This window comes from Condylura cristata, unplaced genomic scaffold (genome assembly GCF_000260355.1).
Source record: "Condylura cristata isolate star-nosed mole 26May11 unplaced genomic scaffold, ConCri1.0 scaffold00004, whole genome shotgun sequence".
In the NCBI taxonomy this organism is placed as follows: domain Eukaryota; kingdom Metazoa; phylum Chordata; class Mammalia; order Eulipotyphla; family Talpidae; genus Condylura; species Condylura cristata.
The window spans coordinates 55031085-55048629 of record NW_004567105.1 but is presented as its reverse complement, the minus strand read 5'-3'; the positions used below and the strand labels follow the sequence as shown (position 1 = coordinate 55048629).

General features: G+C 42.7%; 1 protein-coding gene across 1 annotated transcript in view; it reads left to right on the top strand.

The window, feature by feature from the left end:
• KCTD6 (potassium channel tetramerization domain containing 6) overlaps positions 1-17545 on the top strand; it is a 37387-nt gene that overhangs the window by 8711 nt on the left and 11131 nt on the right. The window contains exons 2-3 of the mRNA XM_012735323.1: positions 367-514; positions 16518-16964. Of these exons, the coding sequence (XP_012590777.1) occupies positions 16939-16964 (26 nt within the window). The 5' untranslated portion in view covers positions 367-514; positions 16518-16938. The remainder of the gene's footprint in view (positions 1-366; positions 515-16517; positions 16965-17545) is intronic.

Here is a 17545-nt window from a genome sequence, read left to right as displayed (position 1 = left end):
CTTACAACAGTGTCTGCCACATAGAAAGTGTCATATAAATATTAATTTTAAAAATGAATTAAGGTCTTCCAAGAGAAACTCCCTTGAAGGGTAAGGTTCAAGCCAGAGGCCAATGTCTACCTTCTAGAAAGGTTGAGATGATAAATACTTTAAATACATTTAAATAACAAATACTATAAAATACTTTAACTGAACTTAGCACAGTGTGTTGTACACAGTTAATGCTCCATAAATACCCACATTATTCTTGTTGGAGTTTCTCTGGTTTTCTTTGTGGCCTCTTCTATAATGATAACTGAATTCAAAGCCAGGCCTGATGTACTCAGGTCCACTGTGACCCTGCAAGAGGGACCTCTTCTTTTTTAGGAACAGTCTTCTTGGAGCAGATCAGGTCCTGAGGAGCAGCCTCCTGGCAGTGGAGAATACCAGCAGCTTTAAGGGGCTTGCTCATGCTGGTCCCCTGTGTGGTAGCAACAGTTAATGCAGATGAAAAAAATAAGCCCTGGGTTCTCAGGTAAGTTCCTTGTTCTTGCTCCACAAGGACTGGGGTGAGTTTCGGTGTTCATGGGAGGTTGGCAGGAAGACCAGGAAAACACGGTTTGTGACTAACAGCAGGGGGGGTGATTTGATAGAAAAATTAGATACGGGACTTAATGGACCCTGATTGGGAAAAGAATTAGTCTGGCCAAATGTAATTCACTATGTGGTAAAAACCAAATTGAAGATGGTGCTTACTAGGTGCCTTAAGAAATAAATACATTTTTAAAATATGCCATATATGTAACAATGTACATATATAGTGTATAAAATGTGTAACACATGTATGATGTATATTAAATATTTGTGTGTGGAGAAAGAGACCTAGTCAGCACAGAATTCTAACTACTTGGTTTTTTTCACACACTGAATTGTATTTTATATTTGTTACATTGTATGTATGTAATACATACATACAAGTTAACATGGATATGTTAATATGTATATTGTGTTACATGCATGTACATTATGAATATATTAATTCATAGGAACTAGAGTACCAATTTGGTTCTTACCACATATTGAATTATACTTTATATTTATGTTGCATTTTCTGACATTAGACAGTAGCAAAATGTGTTAACAATAGTCTGGGAAAAGGTGGATATTGGCAGTCATGGAGCAATTTTCTTGGAGCAACCGAGATGACACGAGTAAGTGTCATGGCTGTCCACTTCCTACACCCTGACCTGTTTGTAGGGGCTCTGCCACTCTCCTGCTCAATGTGATGATCCCTCCTGCTGTGGCAAAAGCCTTTGAGAAGCTGAGTGAGATATAAAAAAGTAGAAAGAGGGGCTGTGCTAGAAAGAGACCAGGCCCATCCATGGGGGCCCTCACCCACTTGGAGTCAGTAAGCTTTTTGAAGCCCAGTTCTGTCCATACTGCTTATTTGAGGGTGCAATCAAATACAATGAATTGGCCTTGGGACCTAAAAGAAAATGAAAGGAAATCTGAGACGACCATAGTCAGTGTGTATGGAGCTGGTACTCTGTGCTTGGCACTGTGCCAATGTTTGACACATATGTTCTCATTTAATTTAATCTACCCTCACAGCTCCTTTCAGAGGTGGTTATTCTTAATAAGTTAATTTTTTTGGATAGACTGTACACACAGTAAAGAACTCAAAGGGTATGCAACACTACTGAAATGTGGGTCTCTAATCAAACAATTCAGGAAATTTAACACAAACTTACATACATCAAATATGGCAGACAGTTAACAGTGTGGCGTGTAGATGGTGAGTAGATGGGAATTCATGGCATTATTCTTTTCAACTTCTCTGAAATTTTTTCAGAATAAATTTGAGAAAGAGAAAGGGAGTCTCCTTTAAATCTCAGTATCCAAGATGATCTCACATTGGCTCTTTAGGCTATTTCTGGTACCACATTAGTGGAATTTAGTTTCTGAAAAGCTTTTGAAGCAGTACTGCTCAGGAATGGCCATCCATCCAGGTGAATTCCCACTTCCCCAGGTGACTGTTTTGTTCCCAAGACTTACCCATAGAGGGCGCCCTCTCCACTTAATTGGCAGCGGCAAGCCACAGAAGGTGCAGAAACCACAGTGCAAGGGCTGACGCCACGTGACTCATGAAAAGTGGGGCCTCCGAACGTATAAATACATCTGTTCTCTGGCTTTAGCCACATTTCTTGTGGGTTGCAAAACTCAGGCTCGGTGCCCACATTTTGGCTTAGCAGCATCTAAGGCTGAAAGAGGGAAAGGTTGCCCAGGAAGCTTCACCCACGTGCTACAATGTGAGCCTTTAGAGAACGGATAAATGCCCCATTTGGTACACAAGAGACTCTTCATAAGATTCTGAATATTTTTATGTTTTGATGCTGATTACTTGGTGAGGTTAAGGAGTCCTTTTTGACTAATGGAAAGTCATTTTCTTTAATACATTAGAACTCATTTATAACACAGAATGGAATATGTCTCAACTCTTAGTGCCAATCTTCTTTTATGTGTAATTGTTATATTTAGGAAGACAAGAGCTCATCACATCATCTCTGTATCTCTGTAAAAATGAACTTTATTGTATTAGTGAGTATATAACAGAGAAATTTAAGTCAAACCAATAAATAATGACTAATCAAACACTGATATTATAGTTGACATGTGCTATAATTTGAAGTAGGCTAAATTTTTTTTGCCTTGTGTATCTATAAATATTTCCAGAGATGAGGCTTTTTGAAAAAAATGTATATGTTGCTTAGAATACATCATAAAAATAGCAATATAGCATGGTTGTTGAGAAAGCCAGTTTTGCCACTTCAAGAATTTGTTCTGTAAACATAATCACAAAGGCAAGGGGGAAATAATTTATGTAAAAGATGACTCATGGTAACTTCATAAAAATATAGTAACTGGGCCCTCCCTGGTGGCGCAGCAGGTTAAAGCACAGAACTAAGAAGCTAAAGCCACTTCCGAATGAGGTCCATCCCTGCCTGTCCCAGAGGTGACCCACATGGCGTGGCAGACCTCTCCAGACCCACCCGCTGCTCCCCTCAGCAGTGTACTTCCTCAGTCAGCCTGTTCTGCTCCCCACTCTGTCTCTGGTGAATCCTGTCACCACACTTGCACTTCGGCCTGTACTCCAGTTCTGTATGCATAAATGAATAAATCTTTAAAAACTATATAGTAACTATATAGATGCTTTCAACCACTACTTTACTTTTTTTTTTTTAAATAACTTTGATTTGAAATAATTCTGTATTCACTGGAAGTTGTAGAAGTGTACAGAGGGGTCCTTGTGCTCTTCCTCTAGTTTCTCCCAGAGGTTACAGCTCAGGAAACTGGTACAACATCAAAACCTGCACAGGACGTTGGTACAAGAGCCTTTGCTATTGTATCCCCTGAGTAGACTTGAGTAACCATTACCACAATCAAGATCCAAAACTATTCTATCACCACATAGACCTCCCACACACTGCCCCGCCACACTCACACACACACCCTTCCCCCTCCACCCCTGCCCCTGGCAGCCACTGATCAGTTCTCTATCTAATTTTATCATTTTGAGAATATTTTATAAATGGAATCATAGAGCATAAGATTGGTTTTTTTTCCCACTTAGCATAATGCCCTTGACAGCCATCCAACGTTTTGTCTACCTCAGTAATTTGTTCCTTCTTATGGTTGGATAGAATCCCGTGGAATGGATGCCCCACAGTTTGTTTAATCATTCACCTATTATAGGACATTTTGGTTGTCCCCAGTTTAGGACTATTACAAATAAAGCTGCTATGAACAGTCACACACAGGTTTTTATGTGAACATAAGTTTTCATTTCTCTGGGATAAATGCCAGGGCTGCAATTGCTAGGTTGTAGGATAAATGTATGCTTAGTTTTTCTAAGAAACTGCCAAATTATTCCAGAGTGCTGTACCACTTTACATTTCCAAGCACAGTTTCCTTTTTATACAAAATGTTATTGACTACTGTTAGTACAATGGCACTAGGCCAAAGGCACATGAGGCTCTGAGACATTTTTATCTTCTAGAGAAAATGAATTTAATATATGTTCAATGAAGAAATGAAGTAATGTCAAGATGCCTCACAGGCGATCCCATATTATTGTGTGGACTTTCAGAATAATTCTTTCCTCACCATGCAGCTAACCTTTCGTGGAAAGCTACAGCACATTGTGCAGGCCACGAGGGTGTACCCCTGACCTGGGAACCCCAGTTGGATTCTGTCCATGTCTCCCCATAAAGCTTGGACTCATTTTGGAAAGTTCTACTTCCAACCATCTCTAGAGATCTAATTGGCTATGTGAGACTAAATTTCAGAACCGTCCTCCTCTGTGCCTGTCCACCCAGCCCCAACAAAAATTGCATTTAAATTTACCTACCCCCACCAGCCCTCCAAGCGTTGCTTGTTAAACTACAGTGTTGTGGTCACATTCACTTGTCTTAGGAGTGTGCACTCCAAGTTTTATGCTGCCTGGCCTGTTGTCCTTGGTCAACTAACAACTTGCAAACCTATATTACCTCATCTGTACACTTGAGATGATAAAAAATAACAGTACCAGCCAACAGAGCCATTTGGATATTCTCTATATGGTTTACTATGGCCCAGTTGAGGATTCAGTGTGAACAAAGAGACCCTCCCCTCAGGAGGACAATGAAGAGAAAATCTACATACAGTGCTTGGCTCAGATTTTGCCACATAGTTATCCTTCAAGAGAAGTTTTTCACTTCATTTTTGTAGTCAAGTGCAATACTTGTTTATGGACTTCAATGAAATATGAACCCCAAACTATACATCTGTTCTACTATATTCTCTATTATTTTTTCTTAATAGATAGTCTGAATTTTTTTTTAGATTTATTTATTTATGCATATAGAACTGGGGTACAAGCCAGCGGTGCAGGGGTGGTGACAAGATTTACCAGACACAGAGTGGGGAGCAGAACAGGCAGATTGACGAAGTATCAACAAAGTACACTGCTGAGGGGAGCAGTGGGCAAGACAGGAGAGGTCTGCTCTGCCATGTGGATCACCTCTGGGCTGGGGATCGAACTCACACTGCAACTTCTGCGGTGAGCTTGCAGTGCTGCATCCTAACCTGTACCATCAGGGAGGGCCCTGGTCTAGTATATTCTTATCTATTGTGGTCAGAGCTGTGCTTGTCTCATTCCATTGCTAAGGTGAGATGCTAAGATTAATCACTTCTGGGTTTAATATGTTGAGTAACAAACTCAGTAAGTGCCATAAGTGTACAACTTTGAATAATCTTTACATAAACTTACGCTGTGCTTGAAGGTTCATATATTATCAAGACTACTACACAATAAAGAACAATTTCATTGCTTATGAAAGGTGACATATTTCATAAGCCCTTTCTCAGAAATATAAAAATTTAGTATTACTCAAGCATGAACTGTCTGACTGGATTTAGATGACCATTACAATCTCTGTAAGCTCTAAGATTTCCTGAGATTCACTGTTGGCAGAGCTCCTCCCATGTTTTGACCTTTCTAGCAGACTAGAGGCTTGAGTGGAGATAAGGAATGCCATTTTTTGTTCAGCACTTGAAGATAGCCAAGACTTTGACAGAGCAAAGGTTAATGTTCTGTGTCTCAAAGATCTATTTCCCCAGGCTCTCAGAATGTAAATGTTAAGGTGATGAAAATAGTGAAATCTGGTCTCTGGTTCATTTGCGTCAAAAGTGCCGTCCACCTTTTGATACACCCCTAGAGCAGACAGCCTCCTCTGTGACCCAAGGCTTCATAAATGTGGGTTTAGCCTGTCAGCACTGATTTTAAAGAGACTTGGTAGAACAATTTGCTTCTGGGAAAGAACTGACATTCCCAGCATGGTTGGGGGCTAATAGTGAAACTTTGCTGGCTTCTTCCCTCCAGCAGGGGAAGAGTGAGTCAGATGTTTGCACAGAAAGTTGTGGTGTCAAATCCACAAATTCACACACCTTATGTCTTCACCACTTTAGCCAGAAAAGATGTTGCAACAGCAATTTTCTTTTTGTAATTTTAATTGCAAAACCTTAGCCGTAAACCCAAATCTCTGGATTTCATAAGAATTGTGTGTGAAAGGTGTGAATAGTGGCTGTTTCCTCCAGCTGTGTTTATTTGTTCCTTCCCTTCTTGATTTGCTTCCTTTACTTGTGCCTGAGCCCAGACCAAACACTCCAGGTCATTTGCACTGGCGTGATCTCCTCCAGGCAACGGCCCTGTGGTGGAGACTACAACCTTCCTTTCTCCCCCAACTCTTTCCTGGAAACTCTTGTCTTTTTTTTTTTTTTTTTAAGTTGAAGTAACTTTGTAGAGCATCATTGAACATTTATACTCACCCCAATCTCCTAGAAGCAAAGCAACACCTAATTTGTATTTCCATTGCTGGTATGCATCTGTTTCCAACTCAGGTGGACAAAAAGAAAAAAGCCTTTTCTAGAATTCTATTGAGTACAGACCTCTGCCCTGTTCAGCTGGTGTAAGAACCCTTTCCTGGGCTCAAACTCCCTGCCCCTTGGCAACGCATACCCAGTGTCACACAGTCCTGGGGGTTTAAACAAGGCCAAGGCAAGGGCATGGGATGGTTTGGGTTCTAGGTCATCAGGTCACATAATTGTTGCAGGGATCTGTTGACCCTGCCCAAGTGGGCCCATTGGTTCCAGGATTTTCTGTTGCTTTCCTGACTTCCTTGAGCCCCAGGAATCTTTCAGAGCCTGTTTTCACAACTGATCATATCAGTTTTTGAGACTCTACAGTTTCTGAGACTCCAGACGGTATTCTCAGAGTCACTTCCCTTTCTAAATGGAAGGGGGTGGTGGGGGGTGGGGTGGGAGGGTATAGGTGGAGAGAAAGGAAAATCTAAGAACCAACAGTGTGGATTAATACCTGCCAGCATAATCCAGGCTGGCAGCCAACTCTTTTTTTCCAGCTGTGTTTCTAGGTGGGAGATTATAGGCATATGGTTTTTCAAAAGGAATAATAATATGACTAAAAGTAATATTCTTTAAAATCTATTGAGTATGGCCAGAACTTGGAACTTTCTGAATCAATCAACATAATTCCCTTTTAAGCTAAGGACTATTATTATTTCCAATGTACAAATCAGAAAATTGAGGCCCAGTGAGGTAAAAAAAATTTGCCCAAGGTCACCTAGCAAATAGTTCAAGAGCTAGGATGTGAACCCCTTCCTTCCTGACACTAGAGTTCAAGTCCATACTTATAAGCAGAGATCAACTGCATCTTAGATGCTTTTTCTAAAAATGCCAGATAAATAAACCTGGTGTGCCACTTAAAAATGTAACTTTAATGCAGTCTCTGGCCCTCTGTCCATGGGACTCTAAAACAGCACCCAGCACCCAGCAATTACTCCCTTGTCAAAGGTCAGTAAGTGCACATTTCACAAGCAATTTTGCATTTTCAAATACTTTAGTGTCTGTTTCAGATGTGGCAGAAAAAGTTGCTGGTGACACTGTTTTCTCTAAAAAAAATAAGGAAAACCCTTGTAGTTTTGCTTTAAAAAAAATTGCCTGCCGGACCCTCCCTGGTGGCGCAGCGGGTTAAAGCACAGCACTGAGAATCTAAAGCCGTTTCCGCATGAGTTCGATTCCCACCTGCCCCGGAGGTGACCACATGGTGTGGCAGACCTCTACTGACCCGCCCGCTGCTCCCCTCAGCAGTGTACTTTGTCGATCTGCCTATTCTGTTCCCTGCTCTGTCTCTGGCGAAGCCTCTCACCGCCCCTGAGCCTCTGGCCTGTACCCCAGTTCTGTATGCACAAATAAATAAATCTTTAAAAAAAAAATTGCCTGCCAAGACTCCTTCAGCTTTTACTTAGCCAGAGCTCCTCGCCAGACTCACTTGGGCTGGGATACCCTGCAGGCTTGGCAAAACAGACAGACCTGGCCTTTAAATCCCAGCTCAAACACTCGCTGTTTGTATGAGCTGTGTTGGTCACACACCATTCTGAGCCTCCTTAAAATGCCCATAAAAGGGGAGCAATGTAATAAAACTTACTTCAGGGATGTAGTAAAAGCACATAGGAAGCACTCAGCAGCTCATTCCTTTGTTCATTCAACCAAGCTCCTTGGTGTGTTCTGCTACGTGAACTTTAAACTTTAGGTCCTTCTGAAAACTCTTCAAGTAAAGGCTGCCACCCCTTAGGATGGCAGGAGGAATTCGTGTTTACCAGTATAGCTTAGAAGGGTGTTTCTGTTGCAAGGAAGAGAAATGTTGACCCAAACTAGGGTAAATAATAAGCAAATATGTAATGGAAAGGTGTGAGGATATTCTCAGTGGCTCAGTGGTGGGCCTAGTCTTTCCATTTCATTCCCTGCATCCTCCAGAGAAGGCCACCCCATGACCGCAGGTTAATTGGAGCAATGGGCAAAGGCATCACATAATAGCCAGAGGCAGAATAGGGGCCTTTTATTCCCATTGGCTCTTCCTTAGCAGCCAGACAGTCTTTCCCGGAAATCTCCTATCAGCTGAATCTTCACGCTTTACTTGGCCACATCCTAGCATCTCATGGGACCACTTGGAATTAAACCAATTAGGATTTATCTGTGAGCTGGGGAGGAAGAGCCCATTTCCAAGTCATTTGGGGGAGGATGGTTCCTTGAATGAAATCCAGGTTCCATTAGCAAAGGAAAATGGGAGGATGGTTTTGATCATCTCCTGTTCACCCTTTTGGTGAGGTAGGGATACCTGGCTAGGGTTATAGGATAACTGAGCATGTGACACGCTGGAGAGGGGAAAAATCAACAGCACTTCACCGATCACTTCTGTCACAGCAGGGTGGAGATGCACCCACATTGGGGGTTCACTCAGGAAAAGAGTGTTTGTAGTATCAAAAGGACAATGTACCCCTTAATTCCTTTAGAAGGACAGCACTGGCTTGTTGAGACATTTCCCAGGGCTGGCAGTAACTGAAGCCCACTTCTTAGGCATAAGAAAGCTATTTGGCTTAGGGGACCTTATCCATAAAAACAGACTGAGAAGGAGGACTTGTGTTTACCCAGAGGCCTTCTGACTTCCAATAGATATCAAAGTAGCATGTAATATTGAACTTTAATTTCAATATTTAAATTAAATGGTTGAGTTTTTTTGTTGTTTTACTTTCCATACTCACATTACTAGGATCTAGAAATCCTTCAGTCCCCAGGTACACCTGGATGAGGAAAAAAGACCTTTTGAAAATATGTCTTTTGCTAATGTTGGCTTTTATGCTAGCTACCTGTCATTGAAAGGAGTGGGTGGGTGGGTTGGAGAGCAACAATTCAGGCAATTTCCTAGCCAAAGCCTTTCTTTAATCTCCTTTGACTGACATGGACTGAGATCTTATTGTCTTCTTCTGTAAGATTGGAATTACAACCCTTGTAATGGAGACATAAGAAATTAAGCAATATATTGATATTTAAATTGACAAAGTTTAGTAGCTGTACAATAAATGCAACGACTTATACCACAAGAATCAATGTGGAATCCATCCTTCCATCCACCCATTAGAGCAGCCTCCCTTCCTTGTTTTCCATCATCCAATCAACCATTCACCCATCCATCCATCCACCTTCTATTCATCTGTCCATCCTTTCTTTAGCCATCCATCCAGCTAGCCATCCCTCCTTCCCTCCAGTAAGCTTCCCACTAAATATCGAGGCAGCCTAAGCCTTCTGACTACCTCTCTGACTGTTATTCATGGTGTCCAGCTCACAGTTGTGAGTGGTCCACACTTGGGTCAACCCTCAAGGCCTGTCACCAACTCTTTTCCCAATGCTAGACTAGCCAGTAGGGTTGACTCACTGACTCTGGAATATGTTGTTTTTAATTCTGCTTCTGCTAGAATCATTCTTCCCTCTTCTCAGCTTATTTAAAGTCTACCCCCCTTGAGCTAAATCCCTCATTATCCAAACACCCCTGAATTCTGGTTCTTTTTGTCAGCTGCTGTGTTCAAGAGTCTGAACACATATTCCTATGTGACACTGTTTTCTGGGGGACTGTTTGTTCCCCTTGTACTGTTATTTCCCATCTCATTTGTATCTTTTCTCATCAACCTCATCATTAACTCTTACCTCTTGCACCCCCCTCATTGTGGGGACCAGCCCCATGCCTTAGCATGCTCCTGAGGTTCCATAGACATTTTCTGACTTAGTTGATATCAACAAAGTCCCTTAAAACTACTGATGAAGCAAAAAATGGGCAGAAGAGCTAAAAAGACACTTCTCCAAAGAGGAAATGCAGATGGCCAACAAGCATATGAAAAAATGTTCAACATCATTTGTAATAAGGGAGATGCAAATTAAAACCACAATGAGATACCACCTCACACCAGTGAGAATGGCACATCTTAAAACAACTAGCAACAACAAGTGTTGGCAAGGAGTGGAGAAAAAGGAACTCTCCTGTACTGCTGGTGGAAATGCAAACTAGTACAAATACTATGGAAAACTGGAGGTTCCTCGAACTGCTCAATATGGAGCATCCATATGACCCTGCAATCCCATGCCTAGGAATCTTCCCAAAAGACACAAAAACACTAATTCAAAAAGATATCTGCACCCCCATGTCTACTGCTGTTACTTACAATTAGAAAAACATGGAAACAACTCAGATGCCCAAAAGTAGATGACTGGATTAAAAAGATGTGGTACATACACACAATGGAATATTACTCAGCAACCAAAAAAAAAATAAACACATGCCTTTTGCAGCAATGTAGATGGATCTGGAAAAGATCATGCTTAGTGAAATAAGCCAGAAAGAAAAGGAAAAATACCAAATGGTTTCACTCATAGCAGGAGTATAATGGACCAGGCGAGAAAATAATAATAATAAGAAGAATAAGAATAAGAATATAATAAAATAACAATAATAATAATAAGAAGAAGAAGAATAAGAATAATATACCAGAGACAATTTATGGTGATGGGGTGGGGAATGGGATGAAAAACAGAGGAGGGTGAGGGGGGAAATGCACTGGACTTTGGTGATGGCACATGGGTGATTTGGTGATGGGAAGCCCAAGGGGATTACAACTGAGATGGAAAAATGCACAAAACAATATAAAAATAAACATTATTTAAAAAAGATATTGAGAAATGATGTATAAAAAATACTGATGAAGAAGACTTAAAAAGCAATTTGACTAGAATCTCTAAACAAACATTTCATTAGCATCTAATGTATAGAAGACACTCAGTAAAAAAGTGTTGAAGTAGTCAACAAAAGCACCTGAATGGCCTTAAAATTCTGAATATTATTTTTCAAAGTCTCTATATTGATGCATGTGCAGGTAATGCAGGGCTCACATAAGTTATTTCTCTTCCTTAATTCAGCTAAATCATATTTCATTGGCATCAGTCATCTGCATATACCCCTAACAAATTTTGTTAATTTGTTAACAAATTATGTTAACTATTTACTATGTTAATGTTCATGTTTCCTTATATTAAACTGTTATAGACCCACACAATAGTGTTGGTGACTTCTGCAGTGCTTGTTGTTTTCATGTATCTTAGGAAAAGTACCCAGTTCAGATAGCACATCATGGTCTATGTGCTCACTTATGTTGTTTCATGTGCCACAATTGGAAAACTAATTTGGCTATATTTTATGATTCAGAAAAAGTCATAACAGAAAAGACAACTGTTTTATGAGTACTATTGTGTGCTTCCACTTATCTGAACATGTGAGTAAAGACAAAACTCTTGAGACAGAAAGCAGATCAGTGGCTGCTTGAAGCTAGAGGTGGGAGTGGAGATTGACCTGGAACAGGCACCCAGGCCATTTTGGGAAGTATTCTAAAACTGGATGGTGGTGATGTCTACATTTAGCATAAAGTCATAAACTGCATATGTAAAATGAATGCATTTTATGGTGTGTAAATTATGTCCCAAAGTAGAAGACGGAGGAAGAGAAGAGCAGAAATGGTCAGTCAGGAGGGGGCTTGAGGAGACTGCTGGCAACCTGGTCACGCTGTTTCTTGAGCTGGGTATTAGCTACAAGGGAATGTTCACTTTGTGAAAACTCATCAAGCCCGTCATTGGTGCTCTGTGCACATTTCTAGATGAACATTATTACCCAGTAGCAAAATGTACCAAAAAGAAAATCAGCCAAGTTGGGGGACACCATTTCTTCTCACATAATAAAAAGTTATTCGTTTCCTGCTTATGAGTTTTTATAACTACTTCACCCTGCCAACTTAGTTTCACAATGTTGGGAGTTGAAGTTTTGTGTGTCTTCAAACAGAAAGGGTTATAAAAGGTTTATTTTATAAATATCAACCTTTTATAAGTATAAAAGGTTTATTTAGCTAATCACACAAGTGCTAAAGCCATTGTTCCTTAATTATTCATAGCAATTATCCAGGTGGACAATATTCAACTTGCAACCAAAATAGATGGATGTTTTAAGAGGTCTTGGCAGAACAATCAAATCAGTCTCAAAAAGTACCCCCCTCCCCTCCAGCCTAGTTCTCCTGCTGCCTGCCAGAGTTTCAATTCTATATTTATCTTTTCAAATCAGCAGTATAACAATTAGTTATTATAATAAGAGCTACCAATTTATTGTGTGCTGACTTCATGCCAGACTCTGCTTTGTCAGATTTTTTCATATTTTAATTGTCTCATTTCATTGTTGCAACAACCCTGCAAAAAGAGTTGTTTTATTCCATTTTACAGTTGAGGAAACTGATGCTGTGGGGTTACTGAGGGGCTGCCAGCTGCTGGTGAGGGACAGAGCAGAGAGCAAGCTGGGGTCCCACCCTGTGTACTCTCCTAGTCTAGTTCTTGACGTCAGTGATGGGAAATAAATGACATGTGTAACAGAATTCTGAATCCCAAAGCATGGCTCTTCGCACGGTTACTATAGTTACTTCTCTACATGATGCTCTCCCTTTTTGCTGAGATGACAATGAATCTACTGTTAGCCGTTGAGGTGTTGAACCCCAACCATCATCATGAAACTCGAGGGACATTTTAGTAGGTTTAAAATAGCTCTCCTGCCTTTTAATTACATCTTTTATTTCAGATGTTCCTGGCACATTAACAGATCCTATACTATGGCACTGCTGCACCTTGCACCTTGTGTAAAACACAGACACTCTATAAAGGCAATACAACCATATTTCAGAGTCTCACGAACTCCTTGACAAAACAGTGCACTTGGGTGGTGGTGCATGGGTGCCCCCTCCTTGGGTTGGGGGACGTGTTGGGTGACAGACAGGAAGATGTGTGCAAAGGCCTCAACTGTTAGGAAAGAGAGATCTTAGGGCCAGGAGAGATCCAGCTTGGGAGGAACCAGACAAAAGAGGCAGGAGCTATGCTTTGTTAGTGAATAAGCGTTCACACGCAAAGGAAGTGGTTTGAATTAGGAAAGGCACATGAAGACAACCAAAGCCTGAAATTGAGAAGCTGTCAGGGTGGATGAGAATTCAGAGCCTAGAGTTGCTTTGCTTCCTGCACAACAGCTGGTCAGGCAGGTTATTCCCATTTGACATATAAGAACAGTCAAGAACTCATGAGCTTCTCAGATGTGGCACACCAAGACACACTGGAACTAAAGTCAGAAGGCAGAGTTTCTGATTCCTGGACTGCCATAAGATGTACTCTCTGTAATTACAGAGTCATAGTGGTGAAGAGAATGGTGACATCCAAGGACAGCCACAGAGCCAAGCTCTTAGTCCTGGTGAGAACCAGATTCCTCCCCCTGGTTCTGCAGCTCCCAGCAGGGTTCTGGAAGCTGATTAAAGAGAACATTGCAAATAATAGGTAATTAGAAACCATATAAAAAGAAAAAATGCTTTTGTCAAACTTACCAAAGCGTCTCAGTGGCTGGAAGTGGGGGAGGCATGGGGAACTGATGGCAAGGGTCAGCTGTGTGGGGGTGGACCAGTGGCTGAGGCGGGAGTGCTGGGAGCGACTGGTGCTGGGGTCCAGGGACTGAGAGGGGAACTGATTGGAAATGTATTTCCCAGAGTGGGCAGCCAGTGAGGAAATAGTTAAGGAAGGCCTCTACATATCTCATGAGCAGCTGAGCTGGCAAGATGAATGGCACAGAGGCCTGTGAGGTCTGAGAGGAACAGAGGGAAAGACACCCAGGAGAGACAGGCTCCTTCTCCAAGAAAGGCAAAGTGGAAAGGGTTCCTCCACTGACCTATTCAAAATGCTCCATGAGGGGAAATTAGAAGGAGCTCAGCAGAGTTTTGGGTTCAGATAATTTGTGCAATGAGCAGTTTTAGGGTCCCTTTCTGGGATTCCTAGGGACATCCGCAGCTTGGAGGGGTGGTGGAAGATAACCAGCCAATCAGTGGACATTCAATCTTGAGGTGACATGCTTGGATTTTGTACCTCTCTGAGTAGTAGAGCAGACACCCCCTTTTCCTGCCCCCATGCCCTTCCCAATCCTCATGTCACCTCTCTTCCCAGGAGATCCTTACCATCCTTTCAACCTGTAGCTAATTGAAAAGATTCCTCCTAAGGACTTCCATTTTAATGTCCAGGAGGTGGATGTAGAAAGGGCCTTAAGGGACATAGACTCTTTGCATCGCTGCAAAACCTACCAATCCTACGGTTACCTGAGACTGGGAATGAAGTGTGGGAGGGGGCTTCCAAGTGACAGATGCAGGGGGTGGAGGTGGGCCAGATAACACCACTGCTGGTCATCATTCCAGAGATTCATCCTCCTTTGGGGACTGAGTTTCATCTGCTGGCTCCTTTTCCCATCTTGTTCACTTTTCCTCTTCAGCGCCCTTTCATTTCTCCACTTGGTAAACTTTACTATTTCCTGTGGCTGGGGTTGTCCTAGGTGAAACGAAACCCTTTGAATAAAGACTGAGACAGTTCTCTCTCTCAAGGAGGACTGATTGGTAATGGACAAATTCAAAACAGAAGGAACATTTATATTCACTAGGGGCAACTGAGCAGGGAGGTAGTTTGGGAACCCAGGGAAAGGGGGTGAAAAGACCTACATGGGTAAGGTTGGAGGCCAGGGAGATCTTCCAGAAGAAGGGGGAAGGGAAAGTGCTGCTGGTTCCTACTAGAGCTACCAGATAAAATATAGGATATGCTCATATTTAATGCAATATTTGGGGCATACTAAAAAAGTATTATTTAATATTCAAATTTAACTGAACAAACTGTATTTTCATTTGCTAAATCTGGCAACCTTGGTTCCTGATGAATAACCAGTAGTTAGCTGAAGGCATGAAGGGCATTGTGCAGAGGGAATAGCATGTTGCAAAGTTACCTGGAGGTAAGAGATTTCAGGATTCATTTAAGGAGCACTGTCCATTGGCTGGCTTATGGAACACAACAGGGAAGAGAGATTAGAGAGGAAGCACCAAACTTTCATATAGTTGTTGAATATGTGCTAAGTTCCAGGTACATTGTGAAGTCCTGGGGTGCTGTTGTGAGCTGGACAGACACAGCTTCTGCTCTCAGTGGGTTCACAGTCCAGTTGAGGAGCACTGTGGTAGGGAGAGAGAAGGGCAGGCACTGTAGAAGTGCCTGGGAAGTTAGGGAAGGCTTCTTTGAGATGGTCACAAAATGCTGAAGGATGAGTAGACAGACATGTGAGGGGCTGCGAGAAGAATGTTCAGGTAAAGGGAATAGTGAAACAGAAGTGGAAAAATGTGCAGTGGGTCCCAGAAACCAAAGAATAGCTGGTGGGATAGAGGGGAAGGGGAGGGAGGGGGAGAGGAGGAAGGAGGTTGGAGAAGGCAGGCACAGGGAATTTGGACCCAGTCTTGAAGGCAATAGGAGTCACTGAAGGATTTTAAATCAGGCAGGGTGATACAACGAGCCTTGCACACTTGGAGGCGATTCATTCTAGAGACAGGACAGTGCATGTGTAGAGTGGGGTGGAGAGCCAGGAGATCCCAAATAGGACAAGTTAGTGGTTTGGCCTGCATGATGGTAGCAGGGATAAAAAGAGAGAGAAGGGGAAATGGATCCAGGCAGCACTGAGGAGGAAGACTTGGCAGGAGTGGGTTATCTGGCACTGGGAAGTGAGGGGGCGGGAGGAGTAGGCATGACTCAAAGCTTCTGGTTTGGACAGATGGGCAGATGGTGGCGACATTTGCTGTGCTGAGCTGGGGGACTTGGGGTTTCGAGAGTGGTGAGGCTGGAGGGTTCACAATTGCACATGTTGAAGGTGAGAAGGTGGTGGTGGACCATCAGAGCATGGAGAAGGAAGAGAAAACTTTGGGAAGCCAGGCACAGTTGTGTTTCTGTCTCTCTTCCCACACTTAGCTGTGCAGCCTTGACCAGTGACTTCACCTCTCCTTGCCTTATCTCATCTGTGCCATGGGACCATGTGGTAATTTGCCCTCAGAGCTTTTAGAAGGGTATTATTAAGGCAAGATAACCTCTAAGAACCACACCTCCCTGCTGGTAATCATGCCCTTGTGTGGTGCCTTCCCACGCTGTAATAGATCTGTGAGACCAAGAAAATATGAGTATGTCGTTTTCAAGGCTGGGTTGTAAAAGACACTGTATTCTGTCTTGCTCTGTTTTAGATCGCTAGCTCCGGGTAGACCAGCTGCTATGTTGTTGTCAGGAATGCTTCATGGGATAAGGAATCCCTGCATCCTGCTAAAAGTTACATGAATGAGATTGGAAGTGGATTCCCCAGCCTTAGCCGAGTCTTCAGATGACCAACATCTGGACTGCAAGATCTGCTGCCTAGTAATTGACTTCCAAATTTTTGATTCACTGAAACCATGAAATACGAATTGTTTGTTGTGTTAAGCCCCTGTGTTTGGGGACAGTTTATTACATGACAATGAATAACTGATACAGAAGGCACACTGAGCACAGTGACTACTACATCATAAGGGCCACGGCAGATGCCACATCTGCATCTTCACGGTTCAGGAGAGAGGCCTGAATTGGATATGGGAATCTTTGGAATTAGAGACAATAATAGAATCCAAGAAGATGACTGAGTCAGTCCCCAGAGAGAGGTAGGTGCATGGGAGGGGAGGGTCTTGGGGTGAGTAAAGTAAGCTAAAGAGCTGGTTGATTTCTCTGCTGAAATCAGCTCTGCCCATCTCCCCACCTGGCTGCCTACACTGATCCTCAGACATGCTGCCGTCCCCTCACCTCCCCACCAGACTGGACACTACTTTACATCCCTTACTACTGAGTGGCCTCCCTCGCCAGGCAAGGCACGGCAGGGTGGTATTCTGGCCACAGTCCTGGCGTCCAGGATTTCCTTGGCCACTGCCTAAGAAGCAGAGGGCCCTGCCCTTATTCTTCATCAAATTCCTATATTCATGTGCCTCCCAACATATATCATAACTTGTCATTATTTTGTCTACTGTTTCCTCGGTCTTTTCTGTTTGAATGTCGTCCCCCCTATCTTGGAAGCAGTTGTAGCACCCAGGTCTGGCACATGGTCGGCGCCCCATATACAGGTTCATGAAATCACAGCAGAAACAACTGGGGACTCTAGGCCCAAGAACCCAGAGACGACTGGGCACGGGGCTGGGCTGAGCCTAAACTGGCCGCGAGACCCAACTCCCGGGCGTGTCCTCAAGGTTTA